The 20358-nt window shown below is 43.6% G+C and overlaps 1 protein-coding gene across 8 annotated transcripts in view; it reads left to right on the top strand.

Moving 5' to 3' along the window:
• Nucleotides 1-20358, top strand: part of herc1 (HECT and RLD domain containing E3 ubiquitin protein ligase family member 1) — a 74755-nt gene that overhangs the window by 20684 nt on the left and 33713 nt on the right. For 3 of the 8 annotated variants that reach the window (XM_030725115.1, XM_030725122.1, XM_030725119.1), the window contains exons 18-44: nt 170-394; nt 588-761; nt 860-974; nt 1066-1186; nt 3690-3861; nt 4621-4960; nt 6597-6717; nt 7938-7989; nt 8752-9023; nt 9604-9819; nt 11283-11403; nt 11638-11875; nt 11953-12125; nt 12257-12412; nt 12511-12617; nt 12696-12806; nt 12885-13055; nt 13235-13474; nt 13617-13700; nt 14850-15409; nt 16213-16846; nt 17536-17815; nt 17927-18137; nt 18232-18398; nt 18642-18758; nt 19087-19333; nt 20157-20278. In XM_030725115.1, the coding sequence (XP_030580975.1) occupies nt 170-394; nt 588-761; nt 860-974; nt 1066-1186; nt 3690-3861; nt 4621-4960; nt 6597-6717; nt 7938-7989; nt 8752-9023; nt 9604-9819; nt 11283-11403; nt 11638-11875; nt 11953-12125; nt 12257-12412; nt 12511-12617; nt 12696-12806; nt 12885-13055; nt 13235-13474; nt 13617-13700; nt 14850-15409; nt 16213-16846; nt 17536-17815; nt 17927-18137; nt 18232-18398; nt 18642-18758; nt 19087-19333; nt 20157-20278 (5547 nt within the window). The remainder of the gene's footprint in view (nt 1-169; nt 395-587; nt 762-859; nt 975-1065; nt 1187-3689; nt 3862-4620; nt 4961-6596; nt 6718-7937; nt 7990-8751; nt 9024-9603; nt 9820-11282; nt 11404-11637; nt 11876-11952; nt 12126-12256; nt 12413-12510; nt 12618-12695; nt 12807-12884; nt 13056-13234; nt 13475-13616; nt 13701-14849; nt 15410-16212; nt 16847-17535; nt 17816-17926; nt 18138-18231; nt 18399-18641; nt 18759-19086; nt 19334-20156; nt 20279-20358) is intronic. The other 5 variants (XM_030725123.1, XM_030725118.1, XM_030725120.1 and 2 more) reach the window with 4 other exon arrangements.

Below are 20358 nucleotides of genomic sequence, written 5' to 3' on the forward strand. Positions count from 1 at the left end.
GCTGATGTCTAATATGAAAAAATGAAGAAGTAAAGATTTTTTACTGTGGCATCATAAGGTTGTGCAACAACACTTTTCTGGCCATTATTCAATAACATAAAGAAAAAATTGGAACCATTTTGACATCTGGTCAAATACTGAATCGGAGAACATATTTGTATTTTTCCAGGTACCTCAGACTTTGCTGAGCCAGCCTCAGGAATGTCCCTGCCGCAGCCAGCGCTCTCTTGGGTGTGGCTTGTGGACCTGGAGAGGACAGTTGCCCTGCTAGTTGGACGCTGCCTTGGTGGGATGCTGCAGGGAGCTCCCACCTCACTGGAGGAACAAGATACTGCTTACTGGCTCAAAACACCGCTATTCAGCAACGGCTTGGAGATGGACATCCCACAGCTAGGTACAGGGTGGACGCATGCTAGCACTAGCAACACGAGCAGCTGATGGTCCCATCTACTGTAAATTTCAATCACAGCAGGACATTTTGTGCTTTGTTCAGCTGCCTTGTCAGAGTTTTAGGGTTCTCGTCCTGTTGACTTCAGTTATTGTTTCTTTTGTGACTTGTGATTAATAATTGTTCACTTGGCCTTCAGACACCTGCATCAGCTCCTTATTGGAGGCTGCACTGTCTGGTAATGAAGAGCAGAAACCCTTCGACTGTACACTGCGTCCCGACTTAAGTGTGTTGGTGGATTTGGCTCTGGGTTCCTCTAAAGAACCTGCCAACAGCCTCTGGATCAACATGTATGAGTACGCAATCAGCAAAGGTTTGCATCTGCTTTAGGCATGTACTGAATCACACTACCTCTTTTCTGTAATTAGCTATAGGCACAGTTCACTGAGTGCACTGTGTATTCTGTTGCAGACTGGGACAATGCAGCTCTCAATAATGAGACCCTGTTAGACACTGTGTCCAGGTTTGTGTTAGCAGCCTTACTGAAGCACACAGGGCTGCTGGGCAAAGCCTGTAGAGAGGGAAGGTACTATAACACTATTTACATTCAATATATGGGATTAACTGTTTATATATTGTGCCATAGTACCTGTCTAAATGAAATATTTTCCCATCAGGTATCAACCATCCAAGTCCCTGGCAGAAGTCTATCGCAATGTTTTTAAGGTACGAAACCGCCTGCTAGCCTGTAAGAACATGGACTTCATCCAAACACGGTCCTCTTCACGGGAGAGGAGGGTGAGTAAACAAAGCTTTACAATTAGGTCCATAATTTGCGGGACAAAGAAACAATTTTTATACTCTTGCTTCTGTACACCACTGCAATGGATTTTAAATCATACGACTCAATTTGTGATTGAAGTGCAGACTTTCACCTTTAATTCAAGGGAATTTATGCAAATTTACTACAAACTGTTCAGAAACAGAGTAAGAATATTAAATACAAAAAGCGCTCTGAGTTCTGTACATTCATTTTTTTCTTTTCTGTCAATTTTTGACCAATAAATCATGAATCACCTTGAAGACCTTGGTGGATGGAAGCCAAATTTTAATGGATTGTTAACATGACCTCACTCTACACTCCTACAAAGTGTTATCAGAATTCATTCAAACCTTTGAGCTATCGTGTTTACAGACAGAATGACACGCACAAGTGGTACCAAAAACACAGCCTCCTGCAGAGTTAATAAGGATTTTTAGTGTCCTCCTGCCTGATATAAAGCAGGAAGATATTCCGTCATCATACTGGGATGTCCGTCCATCCAGGCATCTGTTCATGAGGTTTTACCTTTCCAGTCCATAGACCCCAAAACTACAAGGAATTGAGTCATGAAATCTGACATATCTCCCCTCCAAAGGTATTCGAACAGGCAATCCCTTTATTTTTGCTGTGGACTGAAAACATTTAGGTTTGACATTAAAAGATGAATATGAGACAAAAGATCAACATCTCAGCTTTTATTTCCAGGTACTTACATCTGGATCTGATGCACAGTTCAGAATATAGCACCTTTGGTCTTTGCTTGCAATAACTGCATCAAGCCTGTGACCCACTGACATCACTTAACTTTTGCATTCTTCTTTTGCGATGCTTTTCCAGGCGTTCACTGCAGCCTCTTTCAGTTGTTGCTTGTTTTGGGGGTTACTCCCTCCAGTCTCCTCTTTAGCAAGTACAATCCTCTGTAGGGTTTGCGCCTGGAGTGACTAGGCCACTCTAAAATCTCTTGCTTCCTGCCCCTGAAGAACTTCTTTGTAGTTTTGGCAGTGTGTTTTGGGTCATTATCTTGCTGCATGATGAAGCATCTCCCAGTCAGTTTAGTTGCATCTTTCTTTAAATTGACAGACAAAATGTTTCTGTAGACTTCTGAGTTCATTGTACTGCTGTCATCATGCGTGCCATCAGCAAGGAAGATTAATGAGCCCGTCCCTGAAGAAGCCATGCAAGCCTAGGCCATGACATTACCTCCACTGTGTTTCACAGATGAGCTCTTATGTTTGGGATCATGAGTAGATCCTTTCTTTCTCCAAACTTTAGGTTTTCGATCACCTTGGTAAAGGTTCGTCTTTGTCTCATCAGTCCAGAAAACTTTGTCCCCGAATTTCTGAGGTTTGTTTTTGTACTTCTTGGCAAATTCCAGCCTGGCCTTCCTGTTCTTCATGCAAATTAGTAGTTTGCATCACTGGTGAAGCCTCTGTACTTTTGTTCATGAAGTCTTCTGCGAACAGTAGATTCCATTCCAGCTCTATTTATAAAGCACTTTAAATCATCCACAGGGGCCAAAGTGCTGTACAGTAGAACAATAAAACATATAAAATAACTCAATAAATACATAAAAATACCTACGATAAAATACACAAAAGATTTAAACACAGCTCACAGACTCAGAAAAGAGGTGAGTTTTTAAAAATGATTTAAAGTGAGTGAGTGATGAGGCCCGTCTAACATGCAGTGGCAGATCATTGCATAGATTTGGTGCTGACACAGCAAAAGTCCGGTCCCCTCTGAGCTTAAGTCTAGTTTTAGGCACCATCAGGAGCAGCTGATCTTTTGACCTGAGAGATCGGGTGGGAGCATACAAGTGTAGCAGCTCAGCTTTTTTTCTGAAAAGGATCCTAAAGTGAATGGGCAGCCATTCAAAACTTGACTTGACTACGGCCTTGATGTGGATAACAACCTTCAGGTCTGAATCTGTTTTGACTCCTAAGTTTGTGATCATTGGCTTCAGATACTGTGCCAGAGAACCCAGACCTATAAAGGTGTCACAGAAGTCCTACCAAAAACCATCACCTCTGTTTTTTCTCTCATTGAAATTTAGAGCCATCCATGCCTTAATATCATCTAGGCACTTAAGTAATGGTTCCACTGAATAGGAGTCCTTCCTTTTGAATGACAGATATGTCTGGCTATCATCTGCATAGCAGTGGAAAGCAATCATGTGTTTTCAGAACATGAAAACAGAACATCCTGTTTGTTAAATATGACTGAAACCATCTCATCTCTGTACCCCCGATTCCCACCCTCTGCTCCAGCCGAGAGATTAAGATTTTATGGTCCACTGCGTAAAAAAGCAGCAGTTGAATCTAAAAGAATGAGAACACATTTACCTGAGTAATAAATAATCTTAATAAAAGTCCAGAAACAACAGCAAGTATTTCCATTCATTCAGCTTATTAGTCTATAATGGTGGAAAAACCTGAACTGATACACTAAAGGATTGGGCCATTTGTGTCATTTGGCTAGATTTCTGACAATCAGGACTCTCTGGACATGGACCCCCAGGAGCACTCTTTCACACGCACCATCGACGAGGAGGCAGAGCTCGAAGAGAGGGCTGACCGTGAGAGAGAAGAGGGCCATCAAGAGCAAGACGATGAAGAGGAGGACCGGGAACACGAAGTTATGACAGCTGGAAGTAAGTAAGCATATACGTGTGTGTGTGTGTGTGTGTGTGTGTGTGTGTGTGTGTTCAGTGTGCAGTAGCCAAATGACGGACATCACTGAATAAATGTAAAACCTATGAATCATGCCTGCATCGTTCACATCTGTTTCGTGACTGTAGTTGGAAGTGTTTTACTGAATGTGCTTGGCTCTGGAGCCTGTTGTATTGGTGAAAGGTAAATTTAGAAGGGCTTTAGTTTCATCAGAATTTTATTATTTGCACATTTATTTATTTATACATTTTTATTATTTAGGTTGTAACAGTTTGAGTAGTGTGTATACTTTTTAATACAGCTGCATTCTGCTGATATTACAGTGGGGCAGAATAGTCGAGTGATTTCTGTATATTTCTTATTCTGTGAAGAAGTGTAAGTTGAACAGATACAAGCTAGCCTTCTAGACAGGAAGGTGTTTCATAGCAGCTGTGAGCATGAGTAATTTTGCAGCCTTTAATCGTCTGACATACAGTGATAAATACCTTCACACTGGTGCGTTTATAGAAATAGAAGTTACTTGATATCCTCTAATAAATGAGGGTGAGTGTGACAGACGAGGCTTTGCAATGTGCTGCTTTGGCATGGGCTTTGGTGTTGAACATTGCACTCCAGTAATTCTTTGTGGCTGCTGCTGTGTTCTCTAACCCCGCATCTTGTGTGTGTGTGTGTGTGTCTGTGTGTGTCTCTTTATTTGTGTGTGTGTGTGCGTGTGTATGTGTGTGTGTGGCACAACACAGAAATCTTTCAATGTTTTCTCTCAGCGCGGGAGGTGGCTCGCAGTCGGGACAGAGAGCGTGCCAGCAGCAGCACAGGACTGGGCTCTGGCTCTGTCTCCAGAAGCGGAGGAGGGGGTGTAGAGGAGGACGCCATTCTGTCTCAGGAGGGCAGGAGGGGCAGCACGAGTCTTCCCGAAGGCCAAGACCTTTACACAGCAGCCTGCAACTCTGTGATCCACCGCTGTGCTCTGCTGGTACTGGGAGTCAGCCCTGTACTGGGCGAGCTGACCAAGCAGAACCAGGAGGAAGCTCAGACTCAGTCAGCTACAGGGACACAGGAGTGCCTGAGCTTCATGACCAGGTCAGAGAGGAGCAGGATGCTCCTGTTGACAGCCTTGTAAAAACTACTTTCTGATTGGGCACTGAAAAAATTGCACACTCATTCGTTGCACATTTCTCTGTTTTACGGGTCCCTTGTATACGTTTGGGGGGAAAAAAACAAAACTCATTTTAATTATTTCATATACTAGTATAGAGCCATTATATTTAATATAAGTTATATTGATATTCTATAATTAATCTAAATCTGCTAATTTGAAGGTTATGGTTTGATTCCTGGCTCCTCAAAGGGCTTTGACTGCTCACTCAGAGTGGAAAAGGAGCCGTATAAATAACAGTCCATTTATCAATTAATAAAGTTTGGGAATAAATGTAGTGGAACACACAGGATGTCTACATTATGCATGTTTTTGATTCACTTTCATGGTGTAAAAGCAAAGTCCTTCTAGAAGCAGGTCCTGCTCTGGGCAGTTATTTTGAAAGAATGGGGAAATAGCCTTAACTTTAAATTCAGAGGTCAGTGGCACATAAAAATTGTATAGAATCAGGTTTGTAGTATGAAGAAAAAACCCACCAAACTAATGCCCCACTCACCAAATTCACATTGTGCAAACAGAAAGCAACTGCACAGCCAACAACCTGCTGTTCAGTGTCGACAGAATCACAGCCGATCGCCTTCGTTTTGTTCTGAAATCTTCTGAAGTTAAAATACTGAATTCCTGCTGTGAACTTTACAGCATTAGAAAGCATGTTAACTGGAAACTTTACAAAGTTGTGCTGGATTTGCACTGTACGCAACTGGAAGGCTCTACAGCAAGTAGTTCAAATCGGTCACATGATCCATTTAAAAGGCCCGGTGTCAGTGAGGTCACATGTCTGCACAGAACCAAGGGACCCACAGCCTGTTCATCCTGCTGCAGCCCTCAGAGCAGTTTCTGTCCTTCTGTGAGACTACAAAACTCCTCTGCCTCACCTCACCACAGATATTAGATTTAGTTTCTAATATTTATAACTAAAATATTTATACATTCATGCATATATATTTTGTTAATGGTATAAAGGGACATCTGAGGGGACGTATTTTGTCAAATATTTCTATTTAATTAAAGCTGAAAGTCTTAATTTCTGATCTGCTGTCTTGCTGTACAGAGGCAAAGTTACTGATACTCAGTTACTGCATCCTTTCCAAGCTGGCTCAGCCCACAGTGCCCACTCTACAGATCTTTGTTTTCTACCAAGCAGAGCGCACGAGGCTTTCCTGTGTGCTCAGTTTCTGTGATAAGGCTTTACTCTCTTACCTTTGTCCTCTTTGCTGATAATGTGGTTATGCAATCTAAAGCCACAGACTGCTCCTCTGTCAAAATGTTGCTGACAACACACATCTGATGCTGTCCTTGAAATGCTTAATGTACTTTTCAGTAGTTTCGACTACTTTGGTTGGGTTGTTGACCTGTACCTACACGTCGCCATACGTATTTGGACAATTACACTGTTTCTGTAATTTTCCCTCTGTACGCCACCACAGAGGGTCTTAAATTTAACAATCAAACTGTAGTTCAGTTTTAATTAATAATTAAAATAATTGTTTAATTGTGATTTTTTTTTTTATCTGCCTTGTTGGCATTGATCTAACAGTTTTGTGATGTGTTTATACGTAGGAGTGAGAGTCTGAGCACAGAGAGCCGCTTGGTGCAGAGCAGCCCGAGTTACAGACTGATGAAGTCCAGAAGTGAGTCGGACCTCTCCCAGCCAGAGTCGGATGAAGAGGGTTACACTTTGGTAAATGAAGTGCATGTACACACTGCTTCATTACATAAACACAACAGTTGACAAGGTCAAGTGATTTATAGAAACAAACTAAGAAAGTAGTTGTTGACAAAATAATGTGATTTTGATCTCAGGACAGGAAATGTGACCCGGCCCCAGCTTTGCAAATGTTGTCAAAGATTGGCAGCAACATGGTCTAAATATAGCATTCTCTTCAATTGATACTGATCTATTTTGATAATAATCCAACCAACATAGGGTTATTATGTTAATTTCACTCACCTGGTGCAGGAAGGCCACCAATGCCGACCCTTTATTTACCATGGGTCTGCCACACACACACACACACACACACACACACACACACACACACACACACACACACACACAGATTAGTTTGCTGATTGTGACTGCTGTGCTAGCAGCAGCAGCCTGCCTTTCTTGCAGACTAGCATCGTCCACGTCTGTGCAGAATGTGGTTCCACATTGTTCTGATCAAGTGGTGACATATCGGTTACAGTACTCTGACAAAGCCAACCATAGCCACTTACTTTCTGCATGAAAGTAGTGCAGAAGCACGCAGGTTTACATAACTGTCATTTGCTTACTTTTTGATTGTTTATAACAACCCATGACTGACAGAGAGGTGCTGCCATCTTTGGTGGTGCAGTAGCAGGTGGTATTGTAAAATCTTAGAACCAAGAGCTAAATGACGTTGTGCGTTAATCAAATCAGAATAATTTGTTCGACTGATGAGTATGTCTAATGATGACTAGCAAGGGCAACAGTATTTAAATGTTTAGTCATCTAGTCAGGCACATCGCTGTCTACTGGATGTATGACAACAGTGCTCAATATTAAATCAGTAATACAGGTGTCTGTGCCAACAGCAATAATTAGTGCTTTAGTTTCTTAACACATTGATTGTGGAACAGAACTTCATACAACCCCACTTTGAAGAAACACACCTGTGTGAAACTGAGTGAAAATGTGTTACCCAGTAAATGGTTAATGTTTTATCATCAGAAAGAAATATGACTGAGAAACCAGCTGCTTTAAATATGGAATTCCATTATATTGAGTTTAATTGATTTCTGATATCTTGTTGCTCATGTTGAAGAAGAGCCATTTTTCCCTCCATATCACCAAGGCCTTTCATCTGGGTGTATTCTGTGTTAACAGAGTGCACCCAGATTGGTTTTAACACTGTGTGGCTCTGTTCTTTCTTTCAGAGTGGAAGGAGAAATGTTGACCTTGACTTGGCGTTCTCCCACAAAAAAAGAGGTAACGACCAAGTGATAATTTACTCAGTTAATGATCCGAGAGGACGATGCAGGTTTTCTATTATCTTTCATATGTTACTTTTGTCTCTCTGTCTTTTGATTCCTGTATGGATAGTTTATTTGCTTCTTTTGGGGCAATTGAGCCCCAAACACAAGAGGAACTTCAAGCAAGTAAACGATGGCATGTTTCTTCCTCTTGTTAACTCACACCTCCATGACTGTAATGCCATACCCACTCCCTGTCCTCTTTAAGCCCCAACTCTTCATACTGTAGTGTAGTTTGCTCAAACACGAGCAGCATAAAGAAATCAGGGTCGCCTAGATGTGTCCATCCAGGTCATTTTTTTTGCTTGCACTGTTACTTTGCACTATGACGGCTCATTCCTCGTGAAGAATGTGATTTGTTACTCTGAAGAATTTTCATGGAAATTTCTGGGTTGCACTTTCGAAGAAGTCATCAGTGCTGATACTTTGACTCAGTTGTTATGTGGACACGCTAGCCCTGGTTACCATTCCACTTCTCAGCCGCAGTATTCCTCTTCAGTGTGTGTTGGATACTCAGTGCATCCATCACAGGGAAACTCATAATGGCTCATAGAGGCTTGTGCCGGCATGTAGAATCAGCATTTGGCCATATGATGAACTCTGATAGAGTAATAATGGACTGCACTGCTTTTAAGTTCTTAAAAGCAACACGGCCCATCCCTCAATAGAGTCCCTGTGGGCACTAATGCATCTGAAAGGATCCTCTTCTCCTTCTCAGGCCTCCTTCACAGCTCACCAGACTCCCTGGCTGAGTCTTGGTTTCGGGCCAAACTGAGCCGCCAGCAGAGCTACAGTTCGACGCACTCGTATGAAGAGTCAGACCTGGACCTGAGCCGATCGTTGGGCATCCACGCTCTGATCGACAACATGGTTAGCTTCATCAGTGGAGACGTGGGTCTGGCTCCAGCCTTTAAGGAGCCGGAAGAAAGTATGTCTACCAGCCCACAGGCGATTATCCTGGCTATGGAACAGCAGCAGAGCAGAGCAGAGGTGAGGGAGTCCTCGGTTTAATCCAGAATATTTTAGCAGACAAACAAAGGGGAAGGAATAAAAAAATAAATAAAAAATACTCAGTTTTGTTATTTCTTTGTATGAGATATTTTTACTTAAGCTGTGAAGGATTTTCTATACTTGGAAATATCAAAATCAGCATGATGTCTCATTATATTATTCACCTCACACTCAGCCTAAAATTGACTGATTCCTTTTGAAGATGTGAAACACAAAAATATATACGTGACTTTTACATTTTAGCCTGGAAAAAAAAATATTAAAAAAACAAAAACAGTTCTGCAGTTCTCAGCAGTTGTATTCAGACTTTGCACAGCACTATTATCAGCTGAGATTTGAGCAACTTAAACATGCGTAGGTGTGTTTGGAATACTGGAGCTACTTTGGAAATCAACTAAAACGACTATAATTAAACATGCCTTATAAAGGAACTTTAAAAAGTACTGTCTGCTAAGCAAAGGGTATTTTATATTAGTTCAAAGCCTGGATACTCAAATATTAGGGAATACTGTGATGTGGTCAGAATATCCATTTGATTACTGATGTGTTGTGTGTCCAGCTGCGTTTGGAAGCACTCCACCAGATCGTGGTGTTGATCTCAGGCATGGAGGAGAAAGGCAGCCAACAGGGCAATGCAGATCGAGCCAGCACAGTCTTCCAGTCCTCCTCCCTGCTCACCTCTGTGAGGCTGCAGTTCCTGGCTGGCTGTTTTGGCCTCGGCACTGTGGGCACCGGAGTGCTGAAGAGAGAGAACGTGCAGCTGCATCACTACCAGGTATATGGGTCTGATCTCAGGATGAGGAACAGCTCAGAATTAAACTCTCTATTTTCCTCTGAGACTTTTCCCTTTTTTGGATTTATTCATGGTTAGTTTACAGTTCGGACATTCAAGAAGCCACCTGCAGGTAAAGGCGAGGGCTGTAGACTTGGATGTGACGTATATTTTAGTTGACAAATGATTAAAACTGTTGCTAAAGTATCACTTTGAACTCCAAGATAACTGTGCAACAACAACAAAAAATAATTAATATAAATTAAAGTAAGAAATAACTGTTATTCATTTTTATGGTTTTTTTTTTGTTGTTGTTGTTTTTGGTTGTAGCCAAATGCAAAACTAGTGAAAAAACAGTCAGAAAAGATAAGGAGGGGAAAACGTCAGTGTCCTCCACCTGTAAAACCAACCCTGTTTTTGGGGGTGTCTCATTGTTGCCCCTCTAATGCACCTGTTGTTAAATTCATGAACACCAAAGCAGCTGAAACTGATTAACAGCCCGTCTGATACCTTAAATGACCAGCTCAGTATCCCAGACGTCTCACTGACTAAACTCTTAAAAAATGTTCCTTCAGTTTTTGTTTTTTTTTTGGAGTAGTGTATATATGACTATTTAACATTTGTACATGCATATTGTCATCATCTCTTTCTCATTATGTCATCTTTCTCTTCCTCCACCACTGCTCTCTCTTTCCTGATTTCCACCTCAAGCCTCATCTCCTGAACTGAAGTCAGGGTTCAAACACAGGAAAAACGTGCATAAACATGTTTATTTATTCCCGATATTGTCACAATTACTTATTCTTAGCAGATTATACATGTGACGCTTCAGTCTCCAGACAGCTGATGACGAGCTGGCTAAACAACAAAACAGCTGGTTACAAGCTAACATTTTGCCAGCTAATGTATTCTCATCACCTCAGCTCAGCATTGCTGTCATCAGACTTAAGTGAGCTTCACTCACACATCCACTTGTATTGGAGTCCTTTCACAAAGTTTTACAGCCTCCTCCAGAGTAAGTAGGCGTGGACACACTGACAGCGTACACTCACTACAGGTGAACGGCGGCCAGAGTTGTTTGTCCTGTGGCGGCCACCATAGCTAGGATAATGCACTTGAATTGGGAGGGGTAAGAAAACAGTATTCACTTGACTGCAGTCAAAAAGCAAAAAAAAAAAACACTCCTCACAGCCACATCTCTCACAGCTCACTTAGCTTAGCTTACTGTTTAGCAGTTCCTACTGCTTTCTGAAGTGCACTGTATCCTCAATACAGTGTTTCTGCATCTCTGATAGAAAGAGGGGTCTCTGTATTTTCACAGAATTGATTTTTAAATACTCTTTAATGTACATCCACAGGATAATCCTCACTGATTGTGAGTGATTTGCAGAGGAGTGATGACTGTTTTTTTTTAACTCTGTGTCTGTGTGTGTCTTTCTGTGTCTGTGTGTGCGTGTTTTTGACAGGATGGTGTTAAAGCAGCCAAGAGGAGCCTCCAAATGGAAATCCAGACTGCTGTCCATAAGATTTACCAGCAACTGTCTGTCACACTGGAGCGAGCACTTCAGGCGAACAAGCATCACATAGGTAATCCAAACTTCTGCTGTATAAATTGAGGAGCGTCAGCAGTTTTATTGCTTATGTTTAGGCTCATTGACTATGAAATTTCTTCAGCTCATTGAAACTTTCAGGTGGCCCAGGAAACATGTAAAAATCCTTAAATTCTTAAGTGCTTGCTCTGCTGGGCTGGAAAGCCTCTAAAACACAGGGTCCAGCCCATCTGACCCTTTTCCTTCTGTTTCTCCTTTCCTTTCACTGTAGAAGCGCAGCAGCGCCTCCTGCTGGTGACTGTGTTTGCATTGAGTGTTCGCTACCAGCCAGTGGACGTGTCTCTGGCGATCTCCAGTGGGCTGCTCAACGTGCTGTCCCAGCTCTGCGGTACAGAGACCATGCTGGGGCAGCCCCTCCAGCTCCTGCAAAAACCTGGTGTGTCGCAGCTCAGCACTGCCCTGAAGGTGGCCTCCACACGGCTGCTACAAATACTGGCCATCAGCACGGGGTAAGAGCTTAACATGGTGTAGCAGAGGAATTAAATTAGAACCAGTGCAACACCAGTGTCTTTCCTTGACTTTGCAGAACATATGCAGACAAATTGAGTCCCAAGGTTGTCCAATCACTGCTGGACCTGCTCTGCAGTCAGCTGAAGAACCTGCTGTCTCAGGCAGGAGTTAGTCTTCTTTCTGCTGGAAAAGACCAGGAAGACGGCAAACACGAGGAGAGCACCGACTCTGAAAAGAAGGACTTCAGAGGTGAAACTTGTGTTTGTTGTTGTTTCCCCCTAATCATCTGTGTGGTCATACACATTATACACCTTATACAGCATATATGATAATATGCTCATGTTATGTTTCTTTTATTTGTTTGTTTTGTTGATTTTTAGCTTTGCTCCGTAAGCGGCACACGGCTGAGCTGCACCTTGGTGACTTCTTGGTCTTCCTAAGGAGGGTGGTGTCCTCCAAGGCCATCCAGTCCAAGATGGCATCTCCCAAATGGACTGAAGTGCTACTCAACATTGCAGCACAGAAGTGCTGCTCAGGTAGCTACAGCTGCTATTGTAACAACACAGATAAACATGCTTCATCAAATATAAAAATAACTGATGAAGATTGAATTCCCTCTGGCTGTTAAACGTAGGTGTTCCTCTGGTGGGAAACTTGAGAACTCGGCTCCTAGCGCTTCACGTTTTGGAGGCTGTCCTGCCTGCCTGTGAGGCCAATATGGAGGATGACCAAATGACCCAGGTGCCAGTAGTGTCTCTGTACAAGTCTTCAGTGAGACTGCCATCAGTTAGCCAGCTTTAATATTTTGTTGTCCTCTAGGTCATTGAACGGCTCTTCTCCCTGCTGTCTGACTGCATGTGGGAAGCTCCCATTGCTCAAGCCAAACACTCAATCCAGATTAAAGAAAAAGTTCAGGAGCTCAAACTACAGGTGTGCAGCCTCTCCTAGCAATGAATGTATGTTCACCTTTTATTGGTTTGTGTGGCTGACAGCAGCTTGAATTCACAGGGAGACGCAGAGGAGGAGGACGAGAACCTTCCCATTCAGGAGGTATCCTTTGACCCAGAAAAGGCTCAGTGTTGTGTGGTGGAAAACGGTCAGGGGCTGACACATGGCAGTGGGGGTAAAGGCTATGGCCTGGCCTCCACTGGTATCTCCTCGGGATGCTACCAGTGGAAGGTACACAGTTTTTCTTATTGGATTTTTGTTACTCAGAGAGGCCTAAAAAGAAGATTAATACTGTTTTAAGTGATTTACTTTTCCTAATAGAAACAGATGTTTATCACAAAGACGTGGAAACAGTCTCTCTTTTTTGCTCTCTACATTCTGATGATTGATTACATTTGTTTCACCCGTAGTTCTACATTGTGAAGGAGAACCGAGGCAATGAGGGAACATGCGTGGGTGTCTCACGATGGCCCGTGCATGACTTCAACCACCGCACCACGTCAGATATGTGGCTGTACCGGGCGTATAGTGGAAACCTCTATCACAACGGGGAGCAAACGCTGACACTTAGCAGCTTTACTCAGGGAGATTTCATCACCTGCGTCCTGGACATGGAAGCAAGAACCATCTCCTTTGGCAAGAATGGAGAGGTGAGGGGGAACAAAGGAGAGCTGGTAGTTACTTGTGCAAATGAAAAGACTGTAGTTAGACTCATGTTAGAAATAAATACTACAGCTTTGTATCCACTGTCATCAGTGTTCTGTGTCTTTTCCTCCTCTCTAACTACCAAAGGAGCCCAAGTTAGCCTTTGAGGACGTGGATGCCACGGAGCTGTATCCCTGTGTGATGTTCTATAGCAGTAATCCAGGAGAGAAGGTAGGTGGCTGAGACTGAGCCCAGCCCTTTAAACGGTCAGTCATCGGGGCTGACGTCTAACAGTTTAGTTTAATTAATGAAAATATTTATTTAATCTATAAAACAATGTCACATGTTGTAGTATTTGCTTTCACATACACACATTACATTTCAACATGTCTGCTAATCAGTCAAACCTGATTGGCACATATCTTCACTTTAATTGGCAATATCAGTAATTTCTTTATCACTGGGAAGAATAACAGATATCTAAAAGTGAAATCTGTGACTTATAGCAAGGATGCACCAATTATAAAATGATCTGGTTGTTATCCCCCGCCCGACGACTCGGGGCAGCAATGAAACTATTTTAAAGTCTTTTAGATCCTGTCTTAGAAACTGTCTCTGAACATTTGGTCATGTAGGACAAAACTGATGTGACACAGCAGATAAACATGGACCACTGACATCAGTAAATGCTGTTTGTCCCACATACAGATCTCTGACAGCAAGGCTGATACTGTCCAACACTAATATTCTTTGTGAACACATCAACAACATATTCAGGATCTATGTTGCACATCAGCACATGTAGCATGAAAGATACTTTTAATATGTAAAATTCAATTTGACAGTTTCTAGAAAGAATTAGATATCATAAATATAATTCTTAGGAACGTAGGACTGCAGCTCTCATTAGTTAGTTAATTACATTCTTATAGGTCACGCAGACATATCAATAATTTAATTTCCACCCATCAGAATTTAGTGTAACAAATCTGAAATACTTATGATATCTGTATTGTAACAGCAGATGCAGAAATCACCAACGGGATATGACTGTTGTATGAATCACAAGTAATCAAATTTCCACTCTGGAGATGCCAACTTGGAATTTCAGCCAGTCAAATGTGAATTGTAGAGATTTTTAGTGATTATGTCCTTGGGCTTGGATTTGGAATATCTCCCTGTTCCCCTGGAGGATAATTGTTGAATTGTAAATAGTCAAAATTACATTACGGATTTGTTCGCTTGGAATTCTGACTGGTCAGATACTTGTTTAGATACACTGATTAAACACCAAAACACAATCTGAAATCACCTCAGACAGGATATTTGTGGGTATATGTTTCTTATGGTATATATTTTGTCCTTATCTTTGATCTCTAGGTTAAAATATGTGACATGCAGATGAGGGGAACACCGCGAGACCTCTTACCCGGGGACCCTGTCTGCAGCCCAATGGCCACGGTGCTGGCGGAAGCCACCATACAGCTGATTCGCATCCTACATCGCACCGACCACTGGACCCATCGCATCAACAAGACCATGATCGAACGGCTTCACAAAATCAAGCCGTGCTTTAGAGAGTCAGCCGGTGCTTCTGGCAGCGGCATGGGTCAGAGACTGAAAAAGAGCCGCTCGGTGCAGAGCCGCGAGGAGCACGACACACAGAGAGAAAACCAGGAAACACCCACTCGGACAGAGGAGGAGAAGGGTCGCCACGGACGACAGCATTGCTTGGGAGAGCTGTCGGAACACCACTTGAGAACCCTCTGCACAGACGTCTGGCCTGTCCTGGCAGTGATCGGGGGGGCGGACGCAGGACTTCGCGTTGGAGGCAGGTGTGTCCACAAACAGACCGGGAGGCACGCTACTCTGCTGGGGGTGGCGAAAGAAGGCAGCACTTCAGCTAAGGTGCAGTGGGATGAAGCTGAGGTCACAATCAGGTATTGAATGAGAAGTTTTTCTGTGGCACCTTTTTCTGTTTGGCTCTTTTCTGTGTGTGTTTGGGGGGGGGGGGGGCTGTTTTTCTGTTTATTGGCTTATTCATAATGCACACCAAAGTACTTCCGTCAGTATTTAGATGTTGGTAAAAGCTGGCATGTAAAGCCTTTGCTGTCACTGCTGCTGAGTCAGAAAAAGTAGAGTGTGACCTTTAGACTTCAGCATAATGACTTCAGTGTTTAAAAAGGGTAACATCATAATTTTGCTGGTTCAACAGCAGTGCTGTGCATGGCATTCTGAGCTTTTAATGTGAAACGAGCTGCCCGCCTGGCATGCATCAGCAGGGTGAGCACATTGCTGCTGAAATGTGTTGACGCCACAGATGGAGCCGAATGTGATTTCTGAATGTTTCTTTCTAAATGGGTCTTAATGTTTTTTCTGGCACTACATCAGCCTCCTACTTTTTAACCCATAAGAGTCCACACCCACTGTATTCAGAGTTTCAAAAAGCTTTTTAATGAAAAACTTATTCAAGAACATTTGTGAAACTGTGACACCGCTGTCTCAGTGGGCTCTTATTCATCATTTCATCCTTAATTTTCCCTCGCTCCATTTTACGCTTTTACATCTTGACTTGGGCTTTTGCATCATTATTAATGTATTCCTCTGGCATGGCCATGTATCATATCCACATAATGCACCTTTTTATTTGTCTCGCATGCTGTGCTTGTTCTCTCCTGCCCTTTCCCTCACTTTGTGTTTCCTTCCCTTGTCTCTTTTCACTCTCCATTCCCTTCTATTAAAGCTTCCCAACTTTCTGGTCGCCTAGTGACACTCCACTGTACAACCTGGAGCCTTGTGAGCCTCTGCCCTTCGATGTGGCTCGTTTCCGGGGCCTCACTGCATCCTTGTTGTTGGACCTCACCTACCTTACCAGCATCCACGAGGAGACTGCCGCTAAGCTCAGTGCCCGACGCCACGAGAAGAAGCACCGCAGCACGGCCTCGACTGGGAACGAGCAGACCAGCAGTGAAGAGAGGGCAGACAGTGAAGGGCACAACCGTAATGACCCAAAAGATAATGCTGGAGCCTCTTCAACTGCCACAATCTCTGACCTGCGATTGTCGCACAGCCTCGATGAGGTGAAAGCACACGTGGCACCCAACTCAAAGTCGGAGAGTGAGATCGCCTCTGTGGCTGGAAGTGGGGTGGGCGGGAATGAAACCCTTTTCTCTTCATCTCCTCACGCTCCTGCTGAGGGGAGCAGGAAGAAAGGCCACGATCACGGCTCCCGCAGTCATGAGCCCTCTCCTTCCTCCATCACCACCCAGTCAGAGATTCATGCTGTGCAACTGTCCTACCTCTACCTGGGAGCCATGAAGACCCTCAGCGCCCTGCTCAGCTGCAGCAAGTATGCTGAGCTGCTCCTCATACCAAAGGTACAGCAGCCTGCCATAGTAGGTTTACTCAAACTGTAGCATTGGTATTAACGTGTTGTGCAGTTAATACCAATGTTGTTTTTAGAGGATCGCTGTAGTTAAATGCTTCCAACCAAAGTACTTTCAGTTTTATAAACCTTTATCAAGGAGTTTAAAGATTTCTTTGGACAGGTTGTCTGCATTTTCACTGCTGTGTGAAGACCAGTGGAGATGATTGGGCAGATTAGTCAGCTGACATATGATAGTCATTTTTCAGGTCATTTTTGCACACAACTATACAGCAGACTACTTCGTGTTAGCCCAATATGTGGTGTTTATGCAGAAGATGAAGAACAGAGAAGCCACATAGAACAAGGGAAAGCAACACTGCAACAACACTGAGCTTGGAGACCATTCCTTCCAGTCCTGTTGTTGTTGTGATTTCCTGCGTTTTGAATTAGGTCGTTGCTGCTACTGCTCGTCTCTTTCTAAGGGTCGAAGCAAATTTGAAATACTCAAAATGTGACACATAAGACATAGTATATCATGTTACATGCGGACAGAGCTGGTAAGCTGTTTCAGGTCTCCATTTCCAATTGAAGTGAAAGTGTAACTGAAAGAGTTGGAATCTGTGTATTAATGAATGATCAAAACAGATCTGGGTCAAAGGTTACCAGGTTTCTACTCACCAGTTCTATCCTGACATCTAGGTGTTACCGGAAGCAGCACCCAGCGGGCACAATGCTGATCTAAATGCCGGCACCAGTGGAAGCACAACTGCCACCTCACCAGTGTGCCACGAGGAAGTGGAGATGCGGGCAGCTCTGCAGTTCCTCATGCGCCATATGGTGAAGCGGGCAGTGATGCGCTCCCCCATCAAGCGAGCCTTGGGCCTGGCAGACCTGGAGAGGGCGCAGGCTATGATCTACAAGCTGGTTGTAAATGAGCTGTTGGAGGAGCCTAGTGGGGGAAAAGCAAAGCCTGGTGAGAGTACGCAGATATTTGATGTTACCATTGTACCAAAATCCCTAAAAGAATCCAGTTTCTAATCAAGCAAAATACAGCAAAGCTGCAAATTTGCTTTCTTTTTCTCTCTCTCAGGAGTGAGAAATGAACCAGAAGTTGAGGGGGAAGTTACAGAGAGTGAACAGTTGGCACAAACCCCTGTCACCACCAGCCCCTCGGCCTCCAGCACCACCTCCTTCATGAGCTCCTCTCTGGAGGACACTACCACCGCTACCACGCCTGTCACCGACACAGAGACCGTCCCTGCCTCTGAGTCTCCAGGGGTCATGCCTCTCAGCCTTCTCAGGTCAGAACAGATGGCACATATTGATATTCAGGCGGTGCTAACAAGTAGCCTTGTTTTCAGTGTGGGCGAGATGATTATTTTAATTCATCCACAGGCAAATGTTCTCCAGCTACCCTACCACCACTCTTGTTCCAACACGTCGCGCTCAGACTCCTCCGGTGTCGTCCTTGCCGACCTCTCCGTCAGATGAGGTTGGTCGCAGGCAGAGCCTCACCTCCCCCGACTCCCAGCCCACCAGACCACAAAACAGAACAGGTACCTGTAAGTATGCCACACCGCAATGGGTGCAAAGCTATTTTTGTTGTCTTGTGCAAAGCTTGGACGGATTTTTTAAAGATGGAAAAGCGAGAACCCCAAGCATGAACATTTTTAAATTGTAATTCAGATTTATTTAACATTTTTAAGAAAAGACAATAGGAACACAAACTTTGACATTTTGCATCTCTTGCTACTGTATTCACACTCCTGACCCAGATTTAACGATGCTGTCATCGTGTCCTTTAGCACTGTCAGACCCCAGCAGCAGACTGTCCACGTCTCCCCCTCCGCCTGCCATTGCTGTGCCTCTGTTGGAGATGGGCTTCTCCTTGCGCCAGATCACCAAAGCTCTGGAGGCCACTGGTCAGTCTGTCTCCAGTCCCCTGCTCCCCCTTATTCATTTCACTGTATGCAGGCTTTTCTAAGACAGCAAGTGCCTGCCAGGTGTACAACTAGCAGAATATTTTTGATTAATGGATTAGTTCTTCAGGCTGTAAAATGTCAGAAAGAAGAGAAATATATTCATCACAAGTTCTTCAGGCTTAATTTCAACTGACAGAACAACAGCTAAGACCATTATAAGTTTTAAAAATATATAAAGTCAGCGTAAAAGGATTATATTCCAAGTATAAATGTTCATTTTTGCTGAATTTTGCTGCAAGTTGACCCGTCTGCTGTATTTTTATCCCAGGTGCTCGAGGAGAGGCAGATGCTCAGAACATCACTGTGCTAGCCATGTGGATGATAGAACATCCAGGTACAGAGGACGAGCACGACGAGCCTCACACCAGAGGCACCGGTGAGGCCTCTGACTCGTCCTGTCCTGGTGCCACAGCAATTGCCGGGGGCAAATCTCTGGATAAGAACTCGTATCTGTGCTCTCCCGGGGTCATAGCCAGTGCAGACACTTCAGAAATGGAGGAAGGTTTCAGCGAAAGGTACAACAGGAATTCCGAAAGTGTATTCATAGCAGAGAGCTTAAAGAATCCCAAATGTTAGACCCACATCTTGCAGCATGTTGCATTTTTAATTACAATGGTCACAAAGAGTATGATGAATAATGTCCAAAAAACAAAGACACGGTTGTGGTCAGAAGTTTACATTCACTCATCACGGACATGAATTTCATGGTCATTTTGGGCTTTTAATGATTTCTTTGAACTGGTGTTTTTCTTGGGTCGAACAGCAAATGTTTTATGGTCGGACGACACAAAGACTCAGCTGACCACAATGACCAGAGGTATGTTTGGAGGAGTAATAGTGATGCTTTCAAACCTAAACTCACTGTTTAGTTCAGCTGGAGCCAAGATGAGAGAAAGAGATTCTTTGGTCATCTAGGAGATGGAACATTCCTGCTAATACCCATACTGAGAGTTCTGAGCTGAGGGACTGCAAAGATGTCCTGCCACGTGCAGCCACTGTGGGTCTGTGTGAGGGTCTGAAGGGAAAAATGTAGTCCTGTGTTGCTTTTACAACCCTCTACCTAAATTGAAAAAATGAAAAAACTAAGCAAAAATTAGAATAAATTTGTCATATTTAATATTTAACATAGTTACTCAGACTGTGTCTCAATGCTGAGGGCAGAGGGAGGCAGCCAGCCCCCCACAGAATAAAGGTGGGCAGCCTACCTCCCTGACACAGGGATGAGGTTTAATGAGTGTTTGTTTCTCCACAAAACGATAGCTATTCTGTTATAAATACCCTAAAGTTGTCTGCAGTTTAAGCAGATAAAAATGAAGTGTGCATATATTTGCCTTCTAGTCCTGAGGGCCTGGAGCAGGACAGCGCATCTGCATCCGGCAGTGCCCCGCACAGAGGCCGCTCTGCTGCTGTCAGGAAACACCGCTTTGACCTGGCTGCACGCACACTCTTAGCTCGTGCTGGTAAGAAGATTCTACAAGTGCATATTACCTTTCTTCACAAAAAACCCCACACTGAACATTTATCTTCCACTCAGCAGCTC

This window comes from Archocentrus centrarchus, unplaced genomic scaffold (genome assembly GCF_007364275.1).
Source record: "Archocentrus centrarchus isolate MPI-CPG fArcCen1 unplaced genomic scaffold, fArcCen1 scaffold_48_ctg1, whole genome shotgun sequence".
Classification (NCBI taxonomy): Eukaryota; Metazoa; Chordata; class Actinopteri; order Cichliformes; family Cichlidae; genus Archocentrus; species Archocentrus centrarchus.